The 24,857-nt window shown below is 40.8% G+C and overlaps 1 protein-coding gene across 1 annotated transcript; it reads left to right on the top strand.

Moving 5' to 3' along the window:
* The first annotated feature begins 2,730 nt into the window (after positions 1-2,730).
* Positions 2,731-24,204, top strand: LOC122068274. Its single transcript, XM_042632149.1, has 4 exons — positions 2,731-3,299; positions 3,409-3,506; positions 23,670-23,739; positions 23,821-24,204. Exons 1-3 carry the CDS (start codon positions 3,017-3,019, stop codon positions 23,721-23,723), a joined length of 435 nt encoding a protein of 144 aa, XP_042488083.1. The 5' UTR covers positions 2,731-3,016; the 3' UTR covers positions 23,724-23,739; positions 23,821-24,204.
* The last annotated feature ends 653 nt before the right edge of the window (positions 24,205-24,857 follow it).

Below are 24,857 nucleotides of genomic sequence, written 5' to 3'. Positions count from 1 at the left end.
GCCCACATAAGCGGCTGAGTGGAATATTAAGTACCCATAGATGGACGCTTTTGTCAATGAGACGATCAAAAAGGCTACCAATTTGGGCCCACCAAGTTGGGTATTTCTTTATTCCACCCCAGCCCGCTTCTTCTGGCCCACTAACATGGGTAAGTAATACTTGTTGCAACTTGCAAAGTTCTTGCGAATTCTTCTGAGGGGTCCATCAAATTCTAACCCTCCCAACTAGAATACCCTTGCTTTTCTGATTAATTATAAAAATACCATTTGTTTGTGTAATGTGCTAGCCTTAAAACCCATCTTAACCGTTCGATTTTGTAGCCCAATACTGAACGGTTGAGATGTGTAGGATATCCTTTGTCAGGTTCTCTGGAGCCCTGATTACCTGTCAGGTGACCCTTGGTACTGATCGGTCCTTTTTGCCAAGACTACCTCGAACGGCGCACTATGGTTACAAAGTTCAAACTTCTTGAGAGGAATGGTTCTGGGCTTGTCGAGCCGAAGCCCAGTCCATCTAGTATTGTCTTTTAGTTTATTCAGCCCAAGCCCATCTGAGCTACAAGTCTTAGGAAGGTTCCTTATAAGTGTAAACTGTAATGGGCACACAGGTTAAAATTCACCGCTAACGTGAACCTAACGAGTTCACCTGGGGCTACATGGGAGACACAGATGCGTCTTGGGCGGGTCAGCTTGGGCTTGGAAACCAACCCGACCCAAAATAGTAACCGTATTAGAGTTTTCCCCAATTTAGACTTGAACATTAAACCGCCATCCTATTGTCACACACTCACACTTGAAGCAACTTTCTAACCAATCCATCACACATTTCCCCTGTTGACGTTTTAGCTGTGTAACCTATGCATCTCGAACTTAAATTATGAGTTGTACAATATTGGAGAAGGGGCTATCTGTGCTTAACGCGTTTCCTATACCATCTCATAATATCAATTTTTATGAAGAAAGAAGTTTACAAGGCACTGTGATCTCTACACTTAGACATAAAGAAGGGTGAAATAACTGTCCCACCCCGTGAAAAATGAAAATCACATCATTGATGATGCTTTTGTGTGTACTCTTTCTGGTCCTCACGTGATTACAGGCCATATAGCCTCTTAGGGAACCCCTCCCAAAATTTTATTAATTTTAAAAAATAGAAAAAAAAATATGAGAGGGCATAGGAAATACTTTAGGGTTAGAGACACTTTCTCCTTATATAAATAAGGGAGAAAGAATGCTACTTGATAGTAATGTGTCCGTTCAAACAGATGGGGAAGTGGAGCTGGGGCATGGGCATCTTTTCATAACCTAATTCTACTTCTTCATGTATCTAGTCGTATGCAACACTATCGGTAGCTATCTATTTCCCTATTAATAAATGTGAATGGAAGAAATATAATCTTCGTCGCTCTCGAGTTGGAATAAGTGGAGTAGAAATGAGATATTGTCAAACGAAGCTTAACAAAGGTTAGCCATGTTCCACAATATCGGGGTGTCAATTCCAAGCCCACATCGGTACACTCGACCAAGCTCGATATGTTTATGGCCTGATCATGACCAGCCTGATTAATAAACGTGTCGGGCATAAGCCTGGGCCGTTTATAAATAGGTAGTACACGGTCCAAGGGGTAAGCCCAATGGGCCTCCCAACTGGCCCAACCTGTTTACAAACTCGGCTTAGATCGACATGTTTAGCCCGACCTTTTATATAGGTATTTTGATTTTTTTGGGATAGAATAGGTATATATTGATATTTTTATCAATTATTGACTATAATTAAGAGTAATATCTTTTCAAAATTGTTGATAATTTAACAGAATAAATTAAATTATCTTAAATCTAAGAAAAGAAAAGACCATTTAAGGCTTTATTGGTACATTACCCCGTTTAAGACTCGATTATAACTCGATTAGCCCAATTAGGAGAAGCCTGATTAAAGTCTGGAACAAAATTGAGCCCGACACAAAACCGACCAAGATCGACTTATTTCTTAAATAGGTAGGTCATGATCTGAGAACATAGGCCCACTAAGCCTGACTAGGCCTGATCGAGACCGACCCGGCCTGGCCAATTGACATCCCTACCACAACATAACGTACTACTTTTCTTATTCACAATTTGTTGAGGTCAAAATCTATGCCCAAGCCCAATCTAACAAATGTGTAATTCATATTTATTGGAAAAAGAACGTTGTCCAGCATGACCCTTACATGATTGAGCATGAACCTTACATGATTACACCCAATCATACGCGGGAGCAAAGCCACCACTTAAAAAAAATCCCATACATATTGACACTTCTCGTGCATGCTCTTATTGGCCTAGGCTAGTACAAGGCTACAAAACCAATATAGTCAACAATCTCTTACCTTTTTTTCTTGGCCGAGGATTGCTATCTGATCTTGCAGCCACTGCACTAGGATAGGATGGGGCCAATTGAGAAATTCGCATAGACATCGAACATTCCAAGCATGGGTAGGGTGTTTTTTTTAACCACAACTATGCCTTGGCGTAGGGGCAACGCGAGTTAAGTACTTGGTCTCCGACCAAAGTCAAGTGATCTAAGCGTCATATACTATTGAGTGTTAGGTGTAGCCTGTAGGGATTCTGGAAGAAGTGAAAATCTAACACCAATTTGGAGGGCATGATTTGTAATTATGACTAAACTCAAGGTTAAAAACTTAAAATCACCTAGCTATAGAATAAAATAATGCAGAGAAAGACAAAGATCTCAGATTGATTGAGAGAGCTTTGGATTTCGATGCTCCCTGTGGAGTGTGGAGAGGCTTAAATTGCCTTCAAAGTTCACTCTCTCTGTCTCTCTCTCTCACACACACTCTCTCGTGGCGTCTCTGAACTCGAAGATGCCCTAATGTTCTGTTCATACAAAGCCCACTTTCTTCTTTTCTTCAAAACCCACTTTTTCATGGAATCTAATTCTTAAACTTTACTGATTTTGTTCTTGATTTCTTGCTTTGCATTTCTACATTTGGTTCCAAAATTCTGATTAGCTGCGGCAATGGCGATCACCAAAGAATCTATTCCACCTCCAGTGATTGGTAAAGCTGGGAGATACACAGTGTTCATTACTCCTCCTGTGACTCCGAAAGGACCGAAACCAACGGAAAGAGCTTCTTCGGTATCTCCAAAGTCGGAGGCTTCAACGAAGATTGAGTCTCCGAAGAAGTTTGTTGCTCCGCCCCCTCCGGTTCAGCCTCCCCCTCAGCAGTTCGAGAAGCCTGCATCGTCTAATTCGTCTGCGCTTGAGATCTTCTGGAATGCTGTTGCAAAAGTTCAGAAAGGTATCTTTTTTGGCGTTTGTAGGGTTTATTTGTGGTTGTATGACTTAGATCTTTGCCATTTGTACCTTTTTTTTTTTTTTTTTTAAGGGTTTTGGGGTTTTGGTGGCAGCACATTCGAGCTTGGATGAGCATTTGGCGGACTGGTTTGGATTGAATCATTCTAGGTATCAGTGGGCGTTGAATGATTATTATGAAAGCAGGGGAATGGTGAGTTTGATTCACTGAAAATTTTGTCGTCTGTTTTGCTTTTGAATGGTTGGTTTTAGTTTCATTTCTGTTACCAGGCTGAATTTCATGTCGATTTGTCTTATTTGATATTATATTTTTTTTTTGTTATTTATTTCGTGCTTAACCTTGGTCTCTGCGATGTTGCTTGCTTTTTTTTTTTCTAAAACATGCATGAAAGATTTGATTGTAAGATCTGCGGGTTTTACTATATTTTTTAAAGTGAAGGAGCGATGGAATTACATTGAGCAATAACTGGTCGTTTTAAATCTTCTTTATTATTTCGAAATCTTTGAAGCTTAAACCGTTTGTTAACCTCGTCTAGAGAGTGTAGTTGAGGGCCATTAGAGTGGTCTCGTGTTTTCTTCTCTTCATATTTTTTCTTGCGGTAGGAACACGTATCCACGACATTAGACTGGACCTGATATTGCTTTCAGTGAAAGATCATAATTTGTGGCCATTCATTGAAACATATGCTGATGACATCGGGTAGACAAAGCCAAAAAAAGGAAAAAAAAAAAAAAAAAAAAAAAAGGAAAAAGAAGAAACACAAATGTCTACTCTGTGAGATAATTGTGCCTAAGGTTGTGCATTAGTGGCACTTCAGTGGATTTTTCTTTCTTGGAGCCTGCAAGGTTGGGGTTCCCTGGCATTTGTTACCATTGGGTTGACCTGCCATTCAGTGGTATCTCAAACTGAAATGATGTCTGAAATAGTTGAGTTGCCCATTCATCCTAAACCATTCAACTTTGTAGCTTGGGAACTTCTGCTTTTGACCCAAATTTCTGCTGTACTGAATGGTGCTGTTGGGACGTTGAAGACTGAAATGACCAAAAATGCTGTAGTGTGGGAATCTGGTTGCTACTTGCTAGTATCTTTTGAGTTCATGAAAACATCGAGGGGTCAAGGTTATAGAGTTCGAAATTGGGGATGGAATCGGCTGGAATTGGCTACTTTCTTCCAACCAAGCTAGAGGAATGGATTGGCTACAGAACAACAATTTGGACATTAAAAAATCTTCTATTTCCTCAGTTCCTCCCTCTCCTTTGTTCTTTGCAATTTCCCGTTTCTCTCCATCTCTCCCTCTCCCTCCTTCCTGCTTCTCTCGTAGCTCCCAGGGCCTGCTCCCACATCTCCTTCAACCCCCCCTCCTGGATCCCTGCCAGCATCTACGTTGCCATTGCCCCTGGTTTTGGTCACCCCTGCTGTCCCTGCTGATGTGCCATCCCCACAACCGCCTCTGCCACCGCATCACCTGTGATCCATTGCCACTGGGCCATCAGCCGCTGTACCCTCTGCAACGCACTGTCGCTGCCTTTGCTGCAACTCCCCTTCCAGCAGACCGGTTGTCTTCGACTCTACAATCCCCTTTCCCTTCTTTGTAGTTCTGCCGCTTCATCGCTTTCTATCATCCAGGAGACGATATTGTGCTGGAAGTGACAAACCTGTCCCTTCATCTCAACTGCATGTCTGCACGTGCCGAGATAGCTTGTAGAGCCTTCTTGTCTTCAGCAAAGATAGTTCGTTCTCCCTCTGCAACTTTTCTAGCTTGTCCTTAGTTGCAGCTCCATTGGGTTGCAGGGCTCAACGGGACGTGTGTTTGTGATTTCTCCAAGTGGTGGTTGGTTGCTGGAATGGCTCCATCCTAATGTAGAGCGAGCTGTCAAAAGGAGCGTTCAATGCTTGCCCAATTCTGGTTAAAATTTCGTTCAGTTTCATACATCAACCAGCCTTATTTTTCTCCAATTGGATCAGCCAACTTGCTGTTATTGTTCATGCAGGTACTGTTCACACTTGGGGTCCTATATTGACAGATGGCTTGAGAAAGATGTTGCCAACACTTGTTAGATACTAGATATTAGTTTCTATTTTTATTTCTTTGTTTTATCTTGGCAAGCAAGCTTTGTAACTTAGGAAGATCTGTTTCCCTTTTTAGTTAGTACTTTGTTTCCTATTTGGCTAGCTTAGTGGTCTAGTAAGTTAGTAGTTTCCTTTTTATATGTGAGGCAAGGTAATTAGAAGTTATTTCTTAAGTCAATTTTAGTGAGTTAGAATCAGTCCATTAGTTACCTTTTTTTTATTTCTTTGTGTCCAAGTTTTGTATGGCTATTTAAAGCCCATTGATCATAGTGAATAAAAAAAAAAAGATTGAAGTTTATGAGTTTGAGTTTACTCATGGCTAAGATAGCTACTACCTTGAGGGGTGAGATACCCAAAACCTGAGGGATGAGATGCCCATTCACTAATTCTTCTCTATCATTCTCAACCCTCCATTGATTTTCTTTATTTTCCTTTTATTTGTTTGTTGTGAGGGAGTCTTTGAGTGATCATTATAGGCTTCTTGAAGTTTGGAAGTTCCATCAAAAGACCAGTTGAAGGCCTGTAGCTGACTAGTTGTTACAACTGCATAACTTCCATAAAGTTTCCTTTTTCATTCTTCGAGCATAATTTTCCAATCAGCCATCAGTTGAGACTCATCTTTTGAAGGATAGTTGGACATCACACGAAGGATCTTTACTCCAAATTTGAGGATCATCAGATGCTGATATCCAAAGTTGTCAAAAGTTTCCTAATTCATGTCAACAACATAACTCTCAATTCAACCATCGGAATTGGCTCATCTTTTGAAGGCTGCTTGTTGACCCATCTAGGACCTTCATCTACTCCAAGTTTCAGCTCCATCTAAGCTATGGTTTGTGAGATCTCATATTTCTCCATATTCAGCCAGATCTTTCAGATCCTGCCTAATATTAGGTCCTTTTTTATCTAGTCTTACATTACATCAACAGGTTTAAATATCAGGATTGAGTGATGCTGATTACGATTCGAATCGGGTGATTGACCCGATCCGATTAATGGTTGAGATGAATTGAATTCTAATTATACATAATTTGAGTGCTTTCGATGTTTTATTTATCTGGAGCTCTTTTAGTCTGATTTTATTAATGTTCCCCTAGAACTATCGACCATTTAATAGTCCAATTTTATGTGTATTTATAATGTTAGATTCTGCTGACCCCATTTAATTGGGAAAAAGGCTTTCTTTTTGTTGTCATAATTTTAGATTCTATTTGCTCCCTTTTTTACCTTTGAAGGGCTGAGCAGTATGTTACTGTTATTTTCTAGTCTATGTTTCTCGTCCGTGATGACTATAGTTGTCTTGTTTTGATTACTAGTTAGTTTCACTCGCCTTTTCTTTGTTAGGCATCAACTCTACCTGTAGGCTGGGTATCCTATGAAATCAGATCTTATTTTGCTGCAGTATTAAAAAAGGCCAGAATTAGAATCTGTTGGTGTTTGCGCTATAAAAAAATGGCAGTTGTGGCTTGTAGGTGTTTTGGCTACCTTGTGCAATTTTTTTAGGGAAATTATTAGTGCCACCCTCCTGAAGAATGCCACTATTAACATAACACCCTCCACATTATTGACAATTAGAACCGAACCCTTTACCGTTAGTCTCTATTACGTGTGAATTTGAATTGACTATCTTACCCTTTTTCCTAAAACATATATAACCGAACCCAAATTACCCCAATCCTTCTACCGTGGAGACTAGATGACCACCGAATGTTCTTTTTCCCTGAAAGCAAGCTACTACCCATCGCTGCAACTCACTCCGGCCACCTGAAGGTGCATCAACCTCTGGCAAAAGTAAGACTTCCGTTGAACAATGATTTTGGCTCAAATCACAAGCTTGAGAATCGAACTCAATTGTTCATTTTACCTCCTTATCAATTATCAGTTGGTTGGGTTGGGTAGGGTAGAGTTGATTTGAGTGGGAGATGAGCTGCCGCTCTTTGTCAAGACACCACTGTTTGGACCCAAGCCCTTCTCTCCTTATTTCAGTAACAATCCTTGCAGAAACTGTGTTTCTCCTAATTCTTTCCTTAGTTCTCTCTTCTATCGATCTCGCCCTTTCATCTTCTATTCTACATTTTGAATCCTGTTATTGCTATCACAGGTACTGTAAGGAGATTTCAATAGCCGATCTACGCTATTGCAGAGTTCAGATTTGGCCATATCAGTCCTCATATTTGAATCTTTCCCCCTTCTATCTTTTAAGCAAACCCACTACCAGCAAATCCATATATTCGATATGCTTCATATCCCTACTCACTAATCTCTCTCAGATCCATTCATAAAGCTCCACTTCTAGACTTGTTTCACATATAACCAGGAAGCACTCATGTTCAATTGGAAAATAACAAAATTCTCAATAGCACTCTTTTTCAGGTTGGACCATTACAGAACCACTAGAATCACTGTTACAAAGAAGTAGGTAGTAATAATCCAAGACAAAACTTAAGAAAATAAGAAGAGGAAGAGAGGATTAAGTGTAGAAAATAGGATCTGTAGGTTGCTGCTCTGTTTTCAGGCAATCAGGCAGACCCCAAAACCACCATTATTGCTTCTTGCCCTTCGTTTCTCTCACCAAGCCATGGATAAACCCAAATTCCCATCCCCATCTCTCTTTCTTCCCTTATTTCAACCCTAGCCGCAGCCTCCCTGCAATCATCTCTCTCATCTGTCACCACCAAACCCATTCTCTTTCTCTGCTCCCATCACCTTCTCCAGCAACCCCCTGGTTTGCTTATTCCCCGAGAGAGGTGCAGCAGCTCCATTGCAGCCCTTAGGGATGTTTTCCTTAGTGATGAAACCCTAGCCTTTGGCCTCTATTTGTGATTTAGCTATATCTAAGGAGGTTGTTCTTCTTCTTCCCCCCAAAACGAGTAACCCTACCGAGACCGAGAGCACCGGCCCTGTTTTTGGTGCTGAAAACTCCGTTTTATCTAGTTCACCCTAATCTATTTTGGGCACATTTGGGGGCATGCGGTTCTAGCTCGAAGAAGATAGGTCAGTGGCTCTGGTTCTTCGTTTTGGAGAGTTAGAAGAAGACAAAGGAAAGATAAAAAGGAATAATAGCTGGTTGGGCCAAGGGCAGACTTAGTAGATCACATTTTATGAGGGTATTTTGGTATTTAAAAAAATATTAGTTAGCTAACATCATACCTTAACAGATATTCTCTAACAGCTTTTGACGGTAAGGGGTCCTATTTTAATTGTTAGTAATGTAGGGGGTGTTTTGTTAATAGTGGCATTCTTCAAGTGGTGGCACAATAATTTACCCTCTTTAATTAGCTAACCTTAAATTCCCTTCATTGGACATCATGGTTTTTGCCTCTAAAAAAGGGTGTACCTAGTGCACGAGGCTCCCACCTCTACGAGGTCTAGTGAGGGTCATAATGTACAGAGCCTAGTGCACTAGGTACACCCTTTTTTAGAGGCAAAAACCATGATGTCCAAAGAAGGGAATTGAATGTTAGCTAATTAATTTGTGGAGAGGCTGTGTCCAGACTTGAACCCCGTGACCTCTAGGTCACGATGGGGCAACTTTACCGTTGCATTTAGGCCTGCCCTGTTATGGTTTTTGGCTCTGTTAGTAGTAAATACTTTCATTGTGATGAGCTTTTTTTTTTTTTTTGGGGGGGTGGGTGGGGGGGGGGAGGGAACTTCACATTGTCTAAATATTGCTTAATAACCCTTAAATTTTGCTATGGGACTTTCAACTTCCAAGCTGGTCATGTCTTTAGTAATATCATTGTGACCACCATATGAATTTTTGAAACCTTATATGGCTTCTTTCTCAATTGAATGAGTACATTGATGCAGTGGAGGATGTTTTCTCCATGTTGGGTGTATTTGGGATCCATTCTAATATGTTTAAGTGGCCGATATATGTAATATGTGCCGTTATTACTTTTCTTCTATATGTGTGTGGTAGTTGGAGGATGCTTATGTGTGGCGGAACAGTCATTGGTATTTTATCTTGAGAAATTATCTTAGTTGATTTTTGCTTGTAGTAACTTGTACATGTAAGAACATGTCAACATATTTGCCATGCTAATAGTTATTACATACTTGTGTGAGTATGCATGTATAAACGGTTAAAATGCTTGTACATGGTTTAGTTGTTGGAGGCACTTTCTTTAACAAATTTCTTGAGAGTCTCTTAAGGATAAGCTGTGGCAATACAATAAAGGATCAGTTTTTTCCTTTCATGGCCTGCTAAGATAAGCTTTTCTACATGGCCCTAAGTATACGACATGTTGCAGCTTGGTGCAGAAATTTTGTGGACACTTGTCTGCATTAGTGGTATGGTCGAAGTCAAGATATTTATTTTGTGGGGAGGCGGAGGGCGAATGGATATATTGGAAGTCCCACTAACTCAAGTACTAGGGCATTCACCTATGGTAGCTATCCAATTTCTTCATACTTGAGGTTGCTTCCATAACTCAAGTACACTACACAACGGGTCTCCATTTCCATGCACAAGGAAGTCCCACAATAAAGTAGGAAAGCGAAATGGATTATGATTACTTTGGTGGATCTAGCTCTAGATGAGTCTTTGCTGTCAAATTAATAGACTAATGCATTGTGAACACATGGTCCGACCGTGTTGTGTACATTTCAATAATAGCCAAAAGTTCCACCAATGAAAAAACAGCGTAGTTATCTCATAGGGGTGATAAATAACTCAACGTTGGTAGAGTTGCAACTTCTGCATGGTTGGTTGGATGAATAGTCATCTATCATGTGCTAGTTAAACAAGAATCTAGATTTGGTGCACAAATAGGTCCTACTCTTATTTGTTCATAGAAAATAAACATCCACACTGTGGCAAAAGAAATCATTGAGAAGTTCAAGTTTTTGGAATACAATTTCACAATTGAAAATACAAGCGAAAAGCTGAAAAGTCCATTACATAGTTGGTCATATAATCGATATCAAATATTGCTTACAATTAATACATAGTTTATCTTATCCATCTAATAGTTGAATTGGTTAGAGGAGGCTTCCATGTGACTCAATAATAAGGCTACTACCATGTGAAGTTGAAGAAGATGATTGATCTTGATGGGTTTTTCAATTCCCATATATTATGCTTTTTGTAGGTGAGGTATAGGCTTCCATGCGACAGACAACTGTTTTAAATTTTCCTTCGTTAGAGGATGAATCATCCATGTACCATGGGCCTTGTGGGTGAAGGGGGGTTATTTATTTATTTATTTTTTTGGGGGGTGGGGGTTGGGGCGGAGTTTCTTCCCATTTCCCTCCTGCCAATTTTAACAGACTCGCATTGGGCTATACAGTACGATAGTAGGCTATGTAAAGACTACACTGTTTTGAAAGTTAGACATATGCCCCACCTCCCTCGTTGTATATCTCATAAAAGGAGGTGGGGGGGAGGACCCTAGGTGTTACAAAACTTTTAACAAAGTCGCATTGGAACGAGTAAGGACTACACTCTTTTGATAGTTAGACATATGCCCCACCTTCCTCATTGTATATTTTTTAAGCTTATAAAAAGGAGGGTAGGGGGCAGGACCCTAACCGTTACAAAACTTTTAGTTGCTTGGCTCATTTTTTGCTTCTAACATCAGATAGATTGAGAATCCTTGGATAAGCCGCATGTCAAATGTGCTGGCTAAACCAACATTTTTTCCCACCATATATGGGTTTACACCTTGTTTTTCAAATGTTTGCACATTTATTTTTCACATAGGAGTTGATTTATATGAACAATTTGCAAAGCTTTATTTTGACATGTGGAAATGTCGGATTGGATTGAAAATTAACCCATGATTAGATGATGATGTGGACAACATATTCACAAAATTTGGAAGCCAACAAACACTGTTATATGGCAGAAACAAAACTAGGTAGCTGGAGGATCATGCCCTTACATGTTGTAGGATATGATATGGACTTTTAGTTTTTCTATCTCATGGGAGTGTCTGTTGATATCTAAACTTTGTGGACATGTTGTCCATGTGATCATCTAATCTTGGGTTGATTGTCTACCCAATCTAACATTGCCATGTGTTAGAATAATGATTTCAAAATTGTTTGTAATAATAAACTTTGTTACAACTAGTTCCATTGAAATGACAGGGGACAAAGCCTGATACATGGTGGACAATATAGTTGAGACGTACCCTCTTTTTCCCTTAAATCTGACATGTGGCCTATCTAGGGGATTTCTCATGACTCTTACGGGTAAAAGGACCAAATGATGACCACGTGGCAAAAAATGGGATACACTATTGTTGGCCCCTATGTTTGCCATGCATTTAGACCTCTTTCGCTCCTTTTATTTATTTTGAGTATGCAGTATATAAAATGCATTTTACTAGCACATGAACAATATTAAAAAAAAAAAAAAAATTTGTTTGTAGTCAAATTAGAAGAATTCTTTGACCACTTGGAGGGCTGATATAGTCAGTTCAAGTTGTTAAATATAAATCGACTGCTTGCGAAATTTCAAAGGTTATTTCAATTTTATGACACATTATGTATTGGATTTTCCTTCAAGTATTTTCAAAATTTCAGTTGTTTTATGAACATTGACTTTTCATTGATTTCCTCTGCTAGGTATGAGAGTTTGTTTGGGATAAAACTTAAAATTCTTAAAACATGAATAAAGGAGGGTGGGGCTTATTTGTGTACCAAATCTAGATTTTGGTTGAGTAGGCATGTAGCAATGGGCCACCCATACCATTAGTCTTGCGGGAATTGGCAATTTTTGCTCTCACTGAAATTTGGTTATTTACTATTACAATCTAAGCACCAGGAGTAGGGTTTCTTGAATCAGTTGAAATGAACACCTGAAAGAAATGGTTGGGCAGTTTTTTTTTCATGTTGGTTGTCTAGTTAATTTGTCAAGTTGTAGCCATTTGAAGGTGGATCCAATCCATTTATTGTGAAATATTTGGCAAGTTCTTAGTCTATCCTCAGATCCATACATGTATTTAAAGTGGGATCATATATAACATGAGATAATCACTGTCATGTGTTGTATAAGGGGGACCCCCACCCTATGCATAGGAATTAGAACTTACTGTAAAGTTGGATGCCTACTGTATGCATACATATCATGCTTGTAATTTCAATGCATCCATTGCCTCCCTAACATAAAGTACCTGGTTGCACGGATGATGATGCACCCTCCCCCAAAACATGTACCCTATAGAATGTTTATGAAATGCCATGGCCTGTCTAACCCTGGCTCTGCCCTTGGTGGTTGTCTACCCTTCTTGCAATTTATATGTCCTTTTTGAAAATGGTTGAAATTTCAACTTTGTACAATTTGGTTTAACTTTGATGGATGAAAATCCGAGGTGAATAGTTGATTACTTGATTGGCATTTTATTGATGTGGGGCCTAATTTATCAGATGGCCAATCTAGAGGGTGACCACCTATCCTATAGTTGGATTGGAGAGATAATCCTCCATATGGCCTAGGTGTCCTGTTTTGCTATATTTTTTCCTTCAGTAAATACTGAGGGCTGGACAACTACAGAAGTCCGTGTCTGAATGCATTGTCACCCATTCAAACTCATAGCTTGAAATAAAATCAATTACGACCACAAAATGGTCAAAATGTAAGACTTGGTTGTTCAATTTTAATTTCATATGCATATAGACATTTTTTTATTGGGACTTTTTCTGGCTGGTTTACTTTTTGGTATGTGTGGTCATCTGTTGCATTTTCTTACAGGAAAGGTGCTATTGTAGAAATATTATGAGATCCATATCTGAAATAGAGCAAAAAATTGGTTAATATGCTTTTTGGTATGGAGTAGATTTGTGTATTTGTTGCTTGTGTGGCTCACATAGGTAAGGCCTCGATGGCTGAGATCTGCCATGCAGGGTGTCTGGTTGTGGCAATCTTAGTTGGCCTTCATGTGAACAAATTTTCTGCATCATCTTATAATGAAATAAAAATCAACTGAAGCATTTTTCCGGAGGGGCTATAAAGATCTGACGAATGGTTTGAACATCTAATTTTAAACTAGTTGGTTATGTAGGGCTGAGAAAAAAGTCATACCCCTACCTATGGGACCCAGATAACTAAACTGATTGTATATGAAAAACCTTTGACTCTTGAAGGAAGGGAAGGTTATGAAATAATAAACAAAGAAAAGCAAAAGGATCACATAGAGGTTTAAGTAGGGGAAATAAATTAGTGTGGGATACTATGACCAAATAGGCACTGGGCCATTCAAACTTGAGAGTTGAGACAAAGCCTTGAAGGTGCAAACCAAATGGGCCATCAAAGAGAATGAATTTCTGTCAGGTCCAGTAGTGGCAGATGGTGTAGTATGAATTTTCAAGAGAGAAACTTGATGCAGTTACAGTTTCCTGAGATAAACCCACTTTTGTGAGATGTGAGTTTTCTGCACTCTCAACTAAACTTTGTACCAATTCCTTTCTCTTTTTTTTTTGGGGGTGGGGGGGTTGCGGGGGGAGGGGTTACATGAACTGCCTTGCCATTGTACTCTATTTAAACTCATGGATTGGTCTGTTAGAATCCCTAGTGACCTAGTTTTCCTCCCTTGTGATTCTTTCGTGTTTAGGTTGAATAGATGCTGCCGTGACTTTGTACTAAGGTTTGGGGACCCTGCTTGGCTTTACTTACCCTGTTGGCATGTTTCATTAATTATGCATAGGTATGGTATAAGCAGAAATATGGATTTATAGAAAATGGTGTCTAAGAATGGTGTGTTTTGGAGTCTTGAATGTACAAAGGTTAGTTCTAGATGATCGACAAGAATAAAAATAAATGTGAGTAGAATTAATGATGCATTTTTATGTTTTTCAAAAGTAAGAAATTGCCATCAACGGACTCTCATAAGAAAATAGGTTTGGATAATTACAGTGGACTCCCCTGTAGTTTACCCTAATGTTATAACCATTCCCCATCAAACTGACAAATACACTGTACCCCCTACTTTTGACAGTGTTAAGTTAGAAGATGGAAAAGACAATTATACCCTTTGCACTAAAACACCCTAATTACCCATTTCTAACTTCAGTCTCTTCCCTGTATACTGGGGCCCTCATCTTCTGGTTTTTCTACTAACATATGCAGCCGACGAAGGGGGTAGTTGCATCAGGGGAAGGTTCCCAGAGGGGGCTGGGTGAGAGAGAGCTTCAATGTCCTCAATCAATTTAGCAAAAAACGCTAATCTTCCTAAATCCTAACAAAATTTCCCAATCTAAAAATGGGTTCCCAGAGCATCAATTCAGATACAAAAGTGCCGAACTCTAATCCCATCCCCAATTGAGAAGAATCTAAATTTAATCCAGAGGAAGCATCAAAACCATCATCTCCAATGTTTGACCTGCAAAGGAGAAATACCCTGTATAGGATTTCTGCAAGTTCAAAATTTGGATTGTTTGGAAATTGGATCCAAGTTCCTGTCATTTGCAGCAAATAGAAATACCCATCATGAATGTCAAGTAGAAATTGAGAAAGAAGAGCATAATCTGCACGAATTGGTTCTTTCAGTCTGCTACTCTATTCTCTCTCCCATAAGGCTGCAATATAATTCTTTTTAAACCTCTATGCTGCTGAAAATTATTCAGGAACCAAAGGCTGAATAAATATGGTTGGAGTATGGACATGGTAGATCTGTAAACCTCTCTTGCTCTGTTTGCTCGCTGCGACTAGTGAGAGGGTTTCGTCATCGCTGTTGCTGCTGTCATTGATTTGAAGGGGAAAGAGGTAAATATGTTGGAGTTGTTCTTGTTGGCCTGTACCGGCTTCACCGTCTTCCTCCAGTGTCAAGTTTTCTTCCACACTATCTTAAACTTTACCTTGTTCTTGAGATCGGAATTGATGTAGGGGATTTCCTAGAAAACTAGGGTTCCTACAAGAGTGACTTAATGGAGGTAAGACAAACTTAAGGTGGTCTTGAGATTAGGTTGGGACTTAGATATGCTCAAAAAAACAAGATTCAACATGAAATAAATAAAGACAAATCAACATGTACCCAGGAGCATTATCAATCTAAGCGGAAAAACATATAATAGCTTACTTAAGCTTCAAGTGGAGACATGCGGAAGGGAACAAACGTCATGCGAATGTTAGGTTCAGCACAAATCAATCTAGACACCAAATAAGATATGCATACAATCAATGTCCTCTAGCAGCCAACTAAAATAGAAAATCAGCAAGAGTTTTGGGGGTATAACAGTGAAGAAACGTCTTAAAAACAATAGTTAAAAATAGGCATAAACGAAGGGGCAAGGGCTGGCTTCAATGGTAAGGGGCTGCAAAGATATAACAGGGGATTAATGGGGGGGGGGGGGGGGAGTTTAGTTTAATTACTTTCCTGTCCATTGTCCAAACAGAGGAGAAGATGAAATCAAGGTCTACCGAGATTGAAGATTGTTGTCCAGATTGAATGCTGTAGAAGAAGACCATCCAGAGTTATTGCAGCTCTTGTTTGCTTGAAGGGAGGACAACACTTAGTGACAATAGTACAAAGAATAAAGTGCATCAGCCAGTCTTCGATTGTTTGAAGAAGAGGCAGCAATATCCTTAACAGTAGTGCAGGAGAACAATGGTACTTTGATCGATCCTTGGCTGCTTGAGGGAAGAGCACCTGTCTTCAACAATAATACCAGAAAAAAAATAGGGAGGCTGTAATATTAAGACAGCCGAGAGAAGAGGGAGAGGGGAAGAAACCGAGAAAGAGAAAGGAGGCGAGAAAGAGAGGAACCGAAAGAGAGAAAAGAGCGATTAATGAGAGAGTCGTGAGAGGGGTGGGGAGGTTTGGTTGCTTTCAATAATCTCCATTCCTTGTATCGTGGCCTAGGCCATTACATAAATAATAGACTTAGTTACTAAAAATAAAAAGAGCCAATTGGAAAGTAATTAAAGACTTCCTAAACCTAACAACTAACAAAGTAGTTTCCTAATTAATTGAAAGACTAACAAAGAAAAGAATATTCTAAAAATAAACTATTAAGCTAACAGCTAATGGGGCTCACAAGATCTGCTGAAATTTGGAAAGAGAGAGGGACTCAATCCAGCGCTGGAAAGGCTAGATCGAGCCACCTTTTTCTTCCTTTTTCTTCTTCTTCTTTCTATTCTTCTAGCCACAAAGAGGGTTGTTTCTTCTTCTTGCGTGTGTACACCTTAATGTCCCATCAACTCTCCCCGGCTTGGAAGAATTCACCTCCTGTGAATTAAAGCTCATGTAATATTCAAGCAGGTTTGGATTGAGTTGTTGGATTTCTTGCGATGTGATCCAGGTGTTGTCAATTTTTGGACGTCCACGCCACTTGACCAAGAACTCTCTCGAACCTCCAGTGTGTGGACACAATCCTCTCATCAAGGATTTCGTCAACTTCTTCAGTTCTTGTGACCTTAGACACAAGTGGTAATGAGGTGGGGAGAAGTGGTTGGTTTGGTTCAGAAGTCTCATCAATGGTGAAGGGGAAGTCCTCAAGGTCATCATGATAAAAAGGGGTAAAGGTAGAGGTACCATGGTACGGGAGGGACTAGGTCTTCAACATTGAAAATATTACTGATCTCCATGCTAGTTGGCAGATCAAGGACATACGCATTGGCGCCTATCCTCTTGAGTACCTTGAATGGACCTGTGCTACGAGCATGTAGCTTCCTCGCTTTTCCCCTAACAAAGCGTTGCGGCTTGATTCTTACCATCACCATGTTGCCCCTTGAAACTCTTGTAGCCTTCTGTGCACAGCTGCCTTTGATTTGTGTTGCTTATTGCTCAGTGCTATCTGTCTTTTTATACCTGCATGCAAATCATGTATATGCTGAGCAAAAGATTCAGTTGACTGGGACGTCTTGGAACTAGACACGATTGGGATAAGGTTTATGGGTGCCCGGGGCTAGTATCTTGAACATATCTCAAAGGGGGACAGACTAGTGGTACGGTTCTTAGAACTATTATATGCAAATTCAGCCTGGCTAAGGACTCGTTCCCAACTGGTAAGGTGTTCTCCTATGAGGCAACGCAATAAATTCCCTAAGCTCCTATTGACAACCTTGGTCTGGCCATCGGTCTGAGGGTGGAAAGCGGAGGAGAAACGGAGCTTCGTGCCCATCATCCGCCACAGGGTCCTCCAAAAATGACTGGTGAACTTAACATCCCTATCGGACACTATGGTGAGGGGCAACCCATGGTATTTGACAACCTCATTAAAGAAAAGTCTGGCTATTATGGATGCAGCAGAGGTTTTAGAGCATGGAATAAAATGGGCCATCTTTGAGAAGCAGTCCACAACCACATAAACAGAATCATGGCAACTCGAAGTTCTTGGTAGACCAAACACGAAGTCCATACTAAGGTCTTGCCAAGGGGAATGGGGAACGGGTAGGGGAGTGTACAAACCTATGTTTTGCTTTTGTTGTTTAGCGGTCTGGCATGTCCTACACTGACTCACAACTCTAGCAACATCCCTCTTCAGTCTTGGCCAAAAGAATTGGTCCTCAACGAGGGTGATGGTCTTATCTCGACCGAAATGGCCAGCGACTCCCTTAGCATGCAATTCCCAGATCAGGAAATCTCGGAGTGAAGTCCTGGGAATGCACAATTTGCTTCCTTTAAAAACGAATCCTTCCCTAAGTAGGTAGTCCGAGCGGTTGACCGGGTTGCCTTCACTCAAGGAAGTGAACGGCTCACTAAAATCAGGACAGGTGGGGTATTGGTCCTTAACCCGCTTGAATCCTACAACCTCTACGCTCATTGCCTGGAGTAGCACACTAGTCGGACTCCTAGCATTGGTGCGGTTGAGGAACATGTTCAACCGGCTCAGTGCATCTGCAGCAGTATTCTCGACACCAGGTCTGTGTTTGAGTACAAAAGTGTACTCTTGGAGAAACTCAACCCACTTGGCATGCCTCTGGTTAAGTTTCTTTTGGGCACTCAGCTATCTCAGAGCCTGGTGGTCAGAGAATAGCACGAATTCTTACGGTAAAAGGTAATGTTGCCAATAGCGCAGTGATTGGACAACCGCATAGAATTCCTTGTCGGATGTGGAATATCGTTGCCTTGCTTCATTAAGCTTCTCGCTAAAATAGGCAACAGGGTGGCCCTCTTGTCCTAGGACACCACCTATCCCAATATTAGATGCATCGCAATTCACTTCGAAAACTTTAGAGAAATCTGGGAGGCGCAGGACTGGAGCTTCAGTCATAAGCTTTTTAATCTCATTAAAGGCCTTCGTAGCATTCTTAATCCATTGAAACTCCTTCATGCAATCGGTGATAGGAGACATAATAGAACTAAACCGGTAAATGAACCTCCTGTAGAAAGTGGCTAAGCCATGAAAGCTTCGTACCTCATGGATAATAGTTGGCTCAGGCCACTCTAGAATCGCTCACTTTCTCAGGGTCAGCAGATACTCTCTGAGTTGACACAACAAATCCTAGGAAGATGACTTGATCACTCATGAAGATGCACTTCTTGAGGTTGACATAGAGTTTCTCTTGTAAGAGCACATGAAAAACCTTTTGTAAGTGATCCAAGTGGGAAGACGGGGTCTTACTATAGATGAGGATGTCATCAAAGTAAACCACTAGGAATTTGCCAATGAATGGTTGAAGCACTTGAGTCATTATCCTCATGAAGGTGCTAGGTGCATTTGACAAGCCAAAATGCATGACTAACCACTCAAAGATGCCATCCTTCGTCTTGAAGGCTATCTTCCACTCATCTTCAGGCCTAACCCTAATTTGGTGGTACCCGCTCTTGAGATCAATCTTCAAAAAGATCGAAGAGTTGGCCATTATATCCAACATGTCATCAAGCCTAGGGATAGGGAACCTATACTTGATGGTGATTTTATTGATGGCCTTACTATCAATACACATACACCAGGTGCCATCTTTCTTTGGCGTAAGGAAAGTACAGCACACAGGCTAAGGCTCTCCCTAATGAATCCCTTCTGCAACAATTCATCCACTTGCCGTTTGAGTTCAGCGTGTTCTTTGGGATTCATTCGGTAATGGGGTAAGTTCGGGAGAGAGGATCCTAGAACTAAGTCAATAGCGTGCTGAATGTCGCGCATAAGCGGTAACTCATCGTGTAGTTCCTCAGAGAATAACCTCTCGAATTTCCTCAACAAGAGTCGCACTTCTCTAGGAGCCTCAATGAATAAGCGTGGCCTATCGATATTACTCTGTATGACAATTAGAGCATAAATCACCCCTGACTCTTGACACTCTCCTTCAAATTGTTATTGATTTAAAATGTTGAGTGTTTTGGTGGGGGTGTGTTTGGATGTAATTTCCTTGTGTTCAGGAACCCTAACTTCCCTAGAGGCACTGGGGCTCAGTCTGATATTTTTCCCTTTGAACTCAAAGACATAGGTGTTAGACTTCCCGTAATTGGTGACATCCCGATCATATAACCAATGTCTACCTAGGATGATGTGGGCAACATCCATCTCTAGGACATCACACCACACTTGATCCTCATATCCTGCAAAGTGTAAGGGAACTAAACACCTCAGATTAACGGGAATGGTGGACTGATCAACCCAGGAAACCTTGTAAGGCTTGGGGTGGGGTTCAGGTTTGAAGCTCATTCAAGCAACAACACTTTTGGCGACCACATTCATGCAACTCCCGCTGTCTATGGCGATGTGGCAGTTCTTGCCCTGATGACATCTGTAAGTGATGAAAATATTAGTTCACCGCCAATCCTCCCTACTCCTAGGTTGTGAGACCATGCATCGCACAATGCCGAGCTTGAGGTCACCGGCCTCCTCGGTGTCGTCATCAGATATGGTCTCATCTGGCCTATGGTCCTCATACTCATCGTCCTGAAAACCCTCTTGGTCACATTCTTCGAGGGTCTGCTCTCCCACATAAAGATTCCTATTGGGACACTCTGGAGAAGTGACCAACCCCGCGACACTTGAAGCACTGTTGTTGCCCACTACTCTTAGGTGCTTCCCCCAAAATTCTTTTACCCTTGTTGTCAAGTTGACGCTGTGGTGCAGCAGGGGGTTTTGGGAATCCAGTTGAGCTTTGGGGTGGTTTTCTAAATTGGGACTCCCTAGCTTGGAAGCTCTTCCTCTGAGAATAAGTTCTCATGGAGGATTCCACCTCAAGGGCTATTCTGAAGGCCTGTGGAACGTCTCGCACCAGGTGGGGTGCTATACGAGACTGAATTTCAGAGTTGAGCCCGGTAAGGAATCTGGATAGTGTGCTCAACATCCTCCCGAATACGGTTTCTAATTTTTAATTCATTGAACTTACTCATGTATTCGGTCACAGTCAACTTTCGTTGCTTCAGGGTATTCATTTTATTCAACAACTGGAGCCTATATGTGATAGGAAAAAATTCCCTCTTGAGTCGCTCTTGTATTTCTACCCAGGTGGTGATTGGCTCAAGTCCTAGGTGGTCCTCCTGGTACTCTAGGTCTGTCCAGAAGTCCTGGGCAGCTCCAATAAGCTTGAACTTGGCAAATCGGTAGCAGACTTCCTCTGGCATATCGTAGAAATCGAAGTACCTATCCATCTGCTTGATCCAATCCAGAAGGATCCTAGCATCAATCTGACCATCGTAGGTAGGAGCGTCTACCTTAATCATCCGTCTGACATCAAAGCCCCTATCATGATGCTCATAACCCTCATCATCTCCATATTGGGTTTGGCATCTTGGCGGTGGGCCTCGACCCCTACCCCGATCCCCACCATGCCCTAGACCTTGGAAGTTATCCCCTATCTGATCATAACCATTAGCCTGGTTATTCTCGTTTACTTCCTCAGGGTTAGGGCCTCTGCCCCTAGGTTCAGTGCCAGTTGTGTTACGGCCTTGTCGTCTATCATGGTTTTGGGCACTTGTCTCGAGGACAACCAACTTATCGGTAAGGGCTTGGAGATGGGCAGTTTGTGTTTCCTGTATGACTTGGACGGCTTTCATGAATTCAGCCAGTTGTTCAGATTGGGTAGAGGTGCTAGGAGGGTCAGACATATCTTGGTATGCTCTACCACTACGAGTGGACATAAGGGGATGGGTAGCCAAGGTACGGTTGCCACCAAAGACTCAAGGTCTACTCAGAATCTCCAATTGAGACAGGTAGTTAGCCTTTTCAAACTTGAGGTCCAAAATCTCCCTCTTAAGTATGTGCTTTTGGAGGGAACAACGTCCAATGCTATTTGGTCCTGCCAACTTAAAAAAGAAAAGGATGTCCTCTAATCTATGGTATCGCTCTCTTAGCTCCGACTTGACTACGGACAGATGGTGATGGAGACTAGACCTCAAAAGGTAAGACATGTAAACAAGGGACAGCAGTACCTAATTACCCTAAACCTAGATAAAACCATGCTCTGATACCAAGATGATGTAGGGGATTTCCTAGAAAACTAGGGTTCCTACAAGAGTGACTCAATTGAGGTAAGACAAACTTAAAGTGGTCTTGGGATTAGGTTGGGACTTAGATATGCTCAACAAAACAAGATTTAACATGCAATAAATAAAGATAAATCAACATGTAGCCAGGAGCAATATCAATCTAAGCGGAAAAACACATAATAGCTTACTTAAGCTTCAAGTGGGGACATGGGGAAGGGGACAAACGACATGCGAATGTTAGGTTCAACACAAATCAATCTAGACACCAAATAAGATATGCATACAATCAATGTCCTCTAGCAGCCAACTAAAATAGAAAATTAGCAAGGGTTTTGGGGGTATAACAGTAAAGAAACGTCTTAAAAACAATAGTTAAAAATAGGCATAAACGAAGGGGCAAGGGCTGGTTTCATTGATAAGGGGCTGCAAATATATAACATGGGATTAATGGGGGGTGGGGAGTTTAGTTTAATTACCTGTCTGTCCACTGTCCAAACAGAGAAGAGAAGAAGAAATCAAGGTCTATCGAGATTGAAGATTGCTGTCCAGAGTGAATGCTGTAGAAGAAGACCATCCAGAGTTATTGCAGCTCTTGTTTGCTTGAAGGGAGGACAGCTCTTAGTGACAATAGTTCAGAGAATAAAGTGCAGCAGCCAGTCTTCGATTGCTTGAAGAAGAGGCAGCAATATCCTTAACAGTAGTGCAGGAGAACAATGGTACTTTGATTGATCCTTGGTTACTTGAGGGAAGAACACCTGCCTTCAACAATAATACCAGAAAAAAAAATAGGGAGGCTGCAATATTAAGACAGCCGAGAGAAGAGGGAGAGCGGAAGAAACCAAGAAAGAGAAAGGAGGCGAGAAAGAGAGGAACCGAGAGAGAGAAAAGAGAGAGATTAACGAGAGAGAGAGAGAGTCGTGAGAGGGGTGGGGAGGTTTGGTTGCTTTCAATAATCTCCATTCCTTGTATCATGACCTAGGCCATTACATAAATAATAGACTTAGTTACTAAAAATAAAAAGAGCCAATTGGAAAGTAAATTAAAGACTTTCTAAAAACTAACAACTAACAAAGTAGTTTCCTAATTAATTAAAAGACTAACAAGAAAAAGAATATTTTGAAAATAAACTACTAAGCTAACAGCTAATGGGGCCCACAAGATCTGCTGAAATCTGGAAAGAGAGAGGGACTCGATCCAGCGTTGGAAAGAGCCACCTTTTCTTCCTTCTTTTTCTTCTTCTTCTTTCTATTCTTCCAGCCACAAAGAGGGTTGTTTCTTCTTATTGCGTGTGTACATCTTAATGTCCCCATCAGGAATCCATGGCGACGGTGTCGAAGAGGAATCTAGGGTTCTTCAATAGTTGGGGAAGAAGAGGGTATGATATTTGGGTTTGGGGTTGAAGGGTAGAATAGGTAGTTCACAACCCTATAAGGGTATTTTGGTCTTTAAAAAATATTAACCAAGCCACGTCACAACATTAACGGTTTCCCACTAACGGAAATGGTACAAACGTCAAAAGTAGGGGAACAGTGTAATTTTCAGTTTTACAGGGGATGGTTATAACATTAGGGTAAACTGCAAGGGAGGCCACTGTAATTATCCCAATAGTTTCTGTTGCATGAAGGAGATTTACTTTCCCAATCATGTGAATTTCTTATATATATATATTTGCATCTATGCTGTGGTTCTTGGTTGGAGATATTATCTCAACCACAAATGATCATAAAAGCATGGATGATTATTGTCAACTAAATACATTGCATGATTGAAGGTGGTCTCACTGCCCCTTTCAGGTATTTTACACTGCAGTGTGATATTTCAGTCTTTTTCTTGCTTGGGTGAAATTATCTCCTGTTTATTGCTTTGGTGAAACTTACTCTTGTTGGTGATTGGACATTGTTAGTAAGCCACAATTCTAATTCATGCCTTGGTTTAAGCCTCTCAAATTTGTTGACTGTAGGGGAAGGAGGATGCAAAACCAAAAGATCTAGCAATCAAAGGTCAGACTGTATAACATGCTCTTGGGACAGGTAATATCTCTTTTAACATTAAAAGTCTTAAGAGGACAAGATTACCATGATTTCTGAACTTGAAATTTTGTGGGTATGCAGCACTGTGATGTTGTAGAGGCTCTTCACAATTTAATCATATTTATGACATATCTAAGGACAAAATGACAGCAATTTTCTTTGGAGACCTCAAAGGATCATCCTACCAAATACCTGGGTGTTCGTTGTTGTAATTCGTCCATTTCTTATACTGCATCAGCCAACAGGGTATGGTGTGTTTACTGGGTTGAGGTGTCATCATCAAATTCCAGATGGTCTTCTTTTGTGCTTAGCATCACCCAGTATATATAATATATGATTTCCAAAAGACTTCTATATGTGAATATTGAATGCTTGTTAAATTATTCTATGTAGCTCCTGCAAGAGAAAATGGTTAGGTTCTTGTTTTCATTAAGCATAAAGTCAGGCTTCTTTTGCTCTTCTTTACCTAGCAACGTCGCTGGTGTCATTAGAACAAAATTGGAAAATATGGGATCTTTCTTTTATTCCAGGAATGAGACATGATATGCCCGATTGTCTTGTTAGGGGAGTGAACAGTTCTGTTACTACCATTGAAGGTGGTACGAAAGTTTCAACCATTTAGTCCTGGAAATCTAGCTTACTGCTTGCAACTGATCTCACTACTCCGAGATCACTACAAGAGCTACTGATCTTTATTCTTAGTACTTACAGGGGCAGGTGGAAAATTTTCACTTTCTGGGCTACTAATTTAAAATTTTAACAGGTGGATGGCCTCTGTATTTTACCTTTGTTTTTTTGTTTTCTTTTTTTTTTTATGGTCCTTGGTTTTCAATTCTTGCACATTAGCATCTTTTTGATCATCGGATCTTCCTCTTTGCATTTAAGTCATTCAATCCATCAATTATTGCAGTCTCATTGCCTTGAATGTCGCTACACCTTTTCTCTCCCATTTCTCTCTCCGTGCGACCTCGCTATAATTGACAGCCTCTAAACCCATTTCCTCATCTTTTCCTGTCCTTCCCTCGTTGGTGGAGCAAGATTAGATGTGACTCGGCCACATTATCCTACACCACCGTATGGACATGGGTTCTGCCTGTCCATCCAACCTTGTAGAGCAC

Source organism: Macadamia integrifolia, unplaced genomic scaffold, assembly GCF_013358625.1.
Source record: "Macadamia integrifolia cultivar HAES 741 unplaced genomic scaffold, SCU_Mint_v3 scaffold367, whole genome shotgun sequence".
In the NCBI taxonomy this organism is placed as follows: Eukaryota; Viridiplantae; Streptophyta; class Magnoliopsida; order Proteales; family Proteaceae; genus Macadamia; species Macadamia integrifolia.
This window is presented reverse-complemented; position numbering and strand designations above follow the sequence as displayed.

Bases quoted from the DNA above. Each gene is read 5' to 3' on its own strand.
- LOC122068274 (XM_042632149.1), top strand. From the start codon at position 3,017: ATGGCGATCACCAAAGAATCTATTCCACCTCCAGTGATTGGTAAAGCT. The intron at 3,300-3,408 runs GTATCTTTTTTG...TTTTGGTGGCAG, and splicing joins TGTTGCAAAAGTTCAGAAAG to CACATTCGAGCTTGGATGAG. The intron at 3,507-23,669 runs GTGAGTTTGATT...TGTTGACTGTAG, and splicing joins ATTATGAAAGCAGGGGAATG to GGGAAGGAGGATGCAAAACC.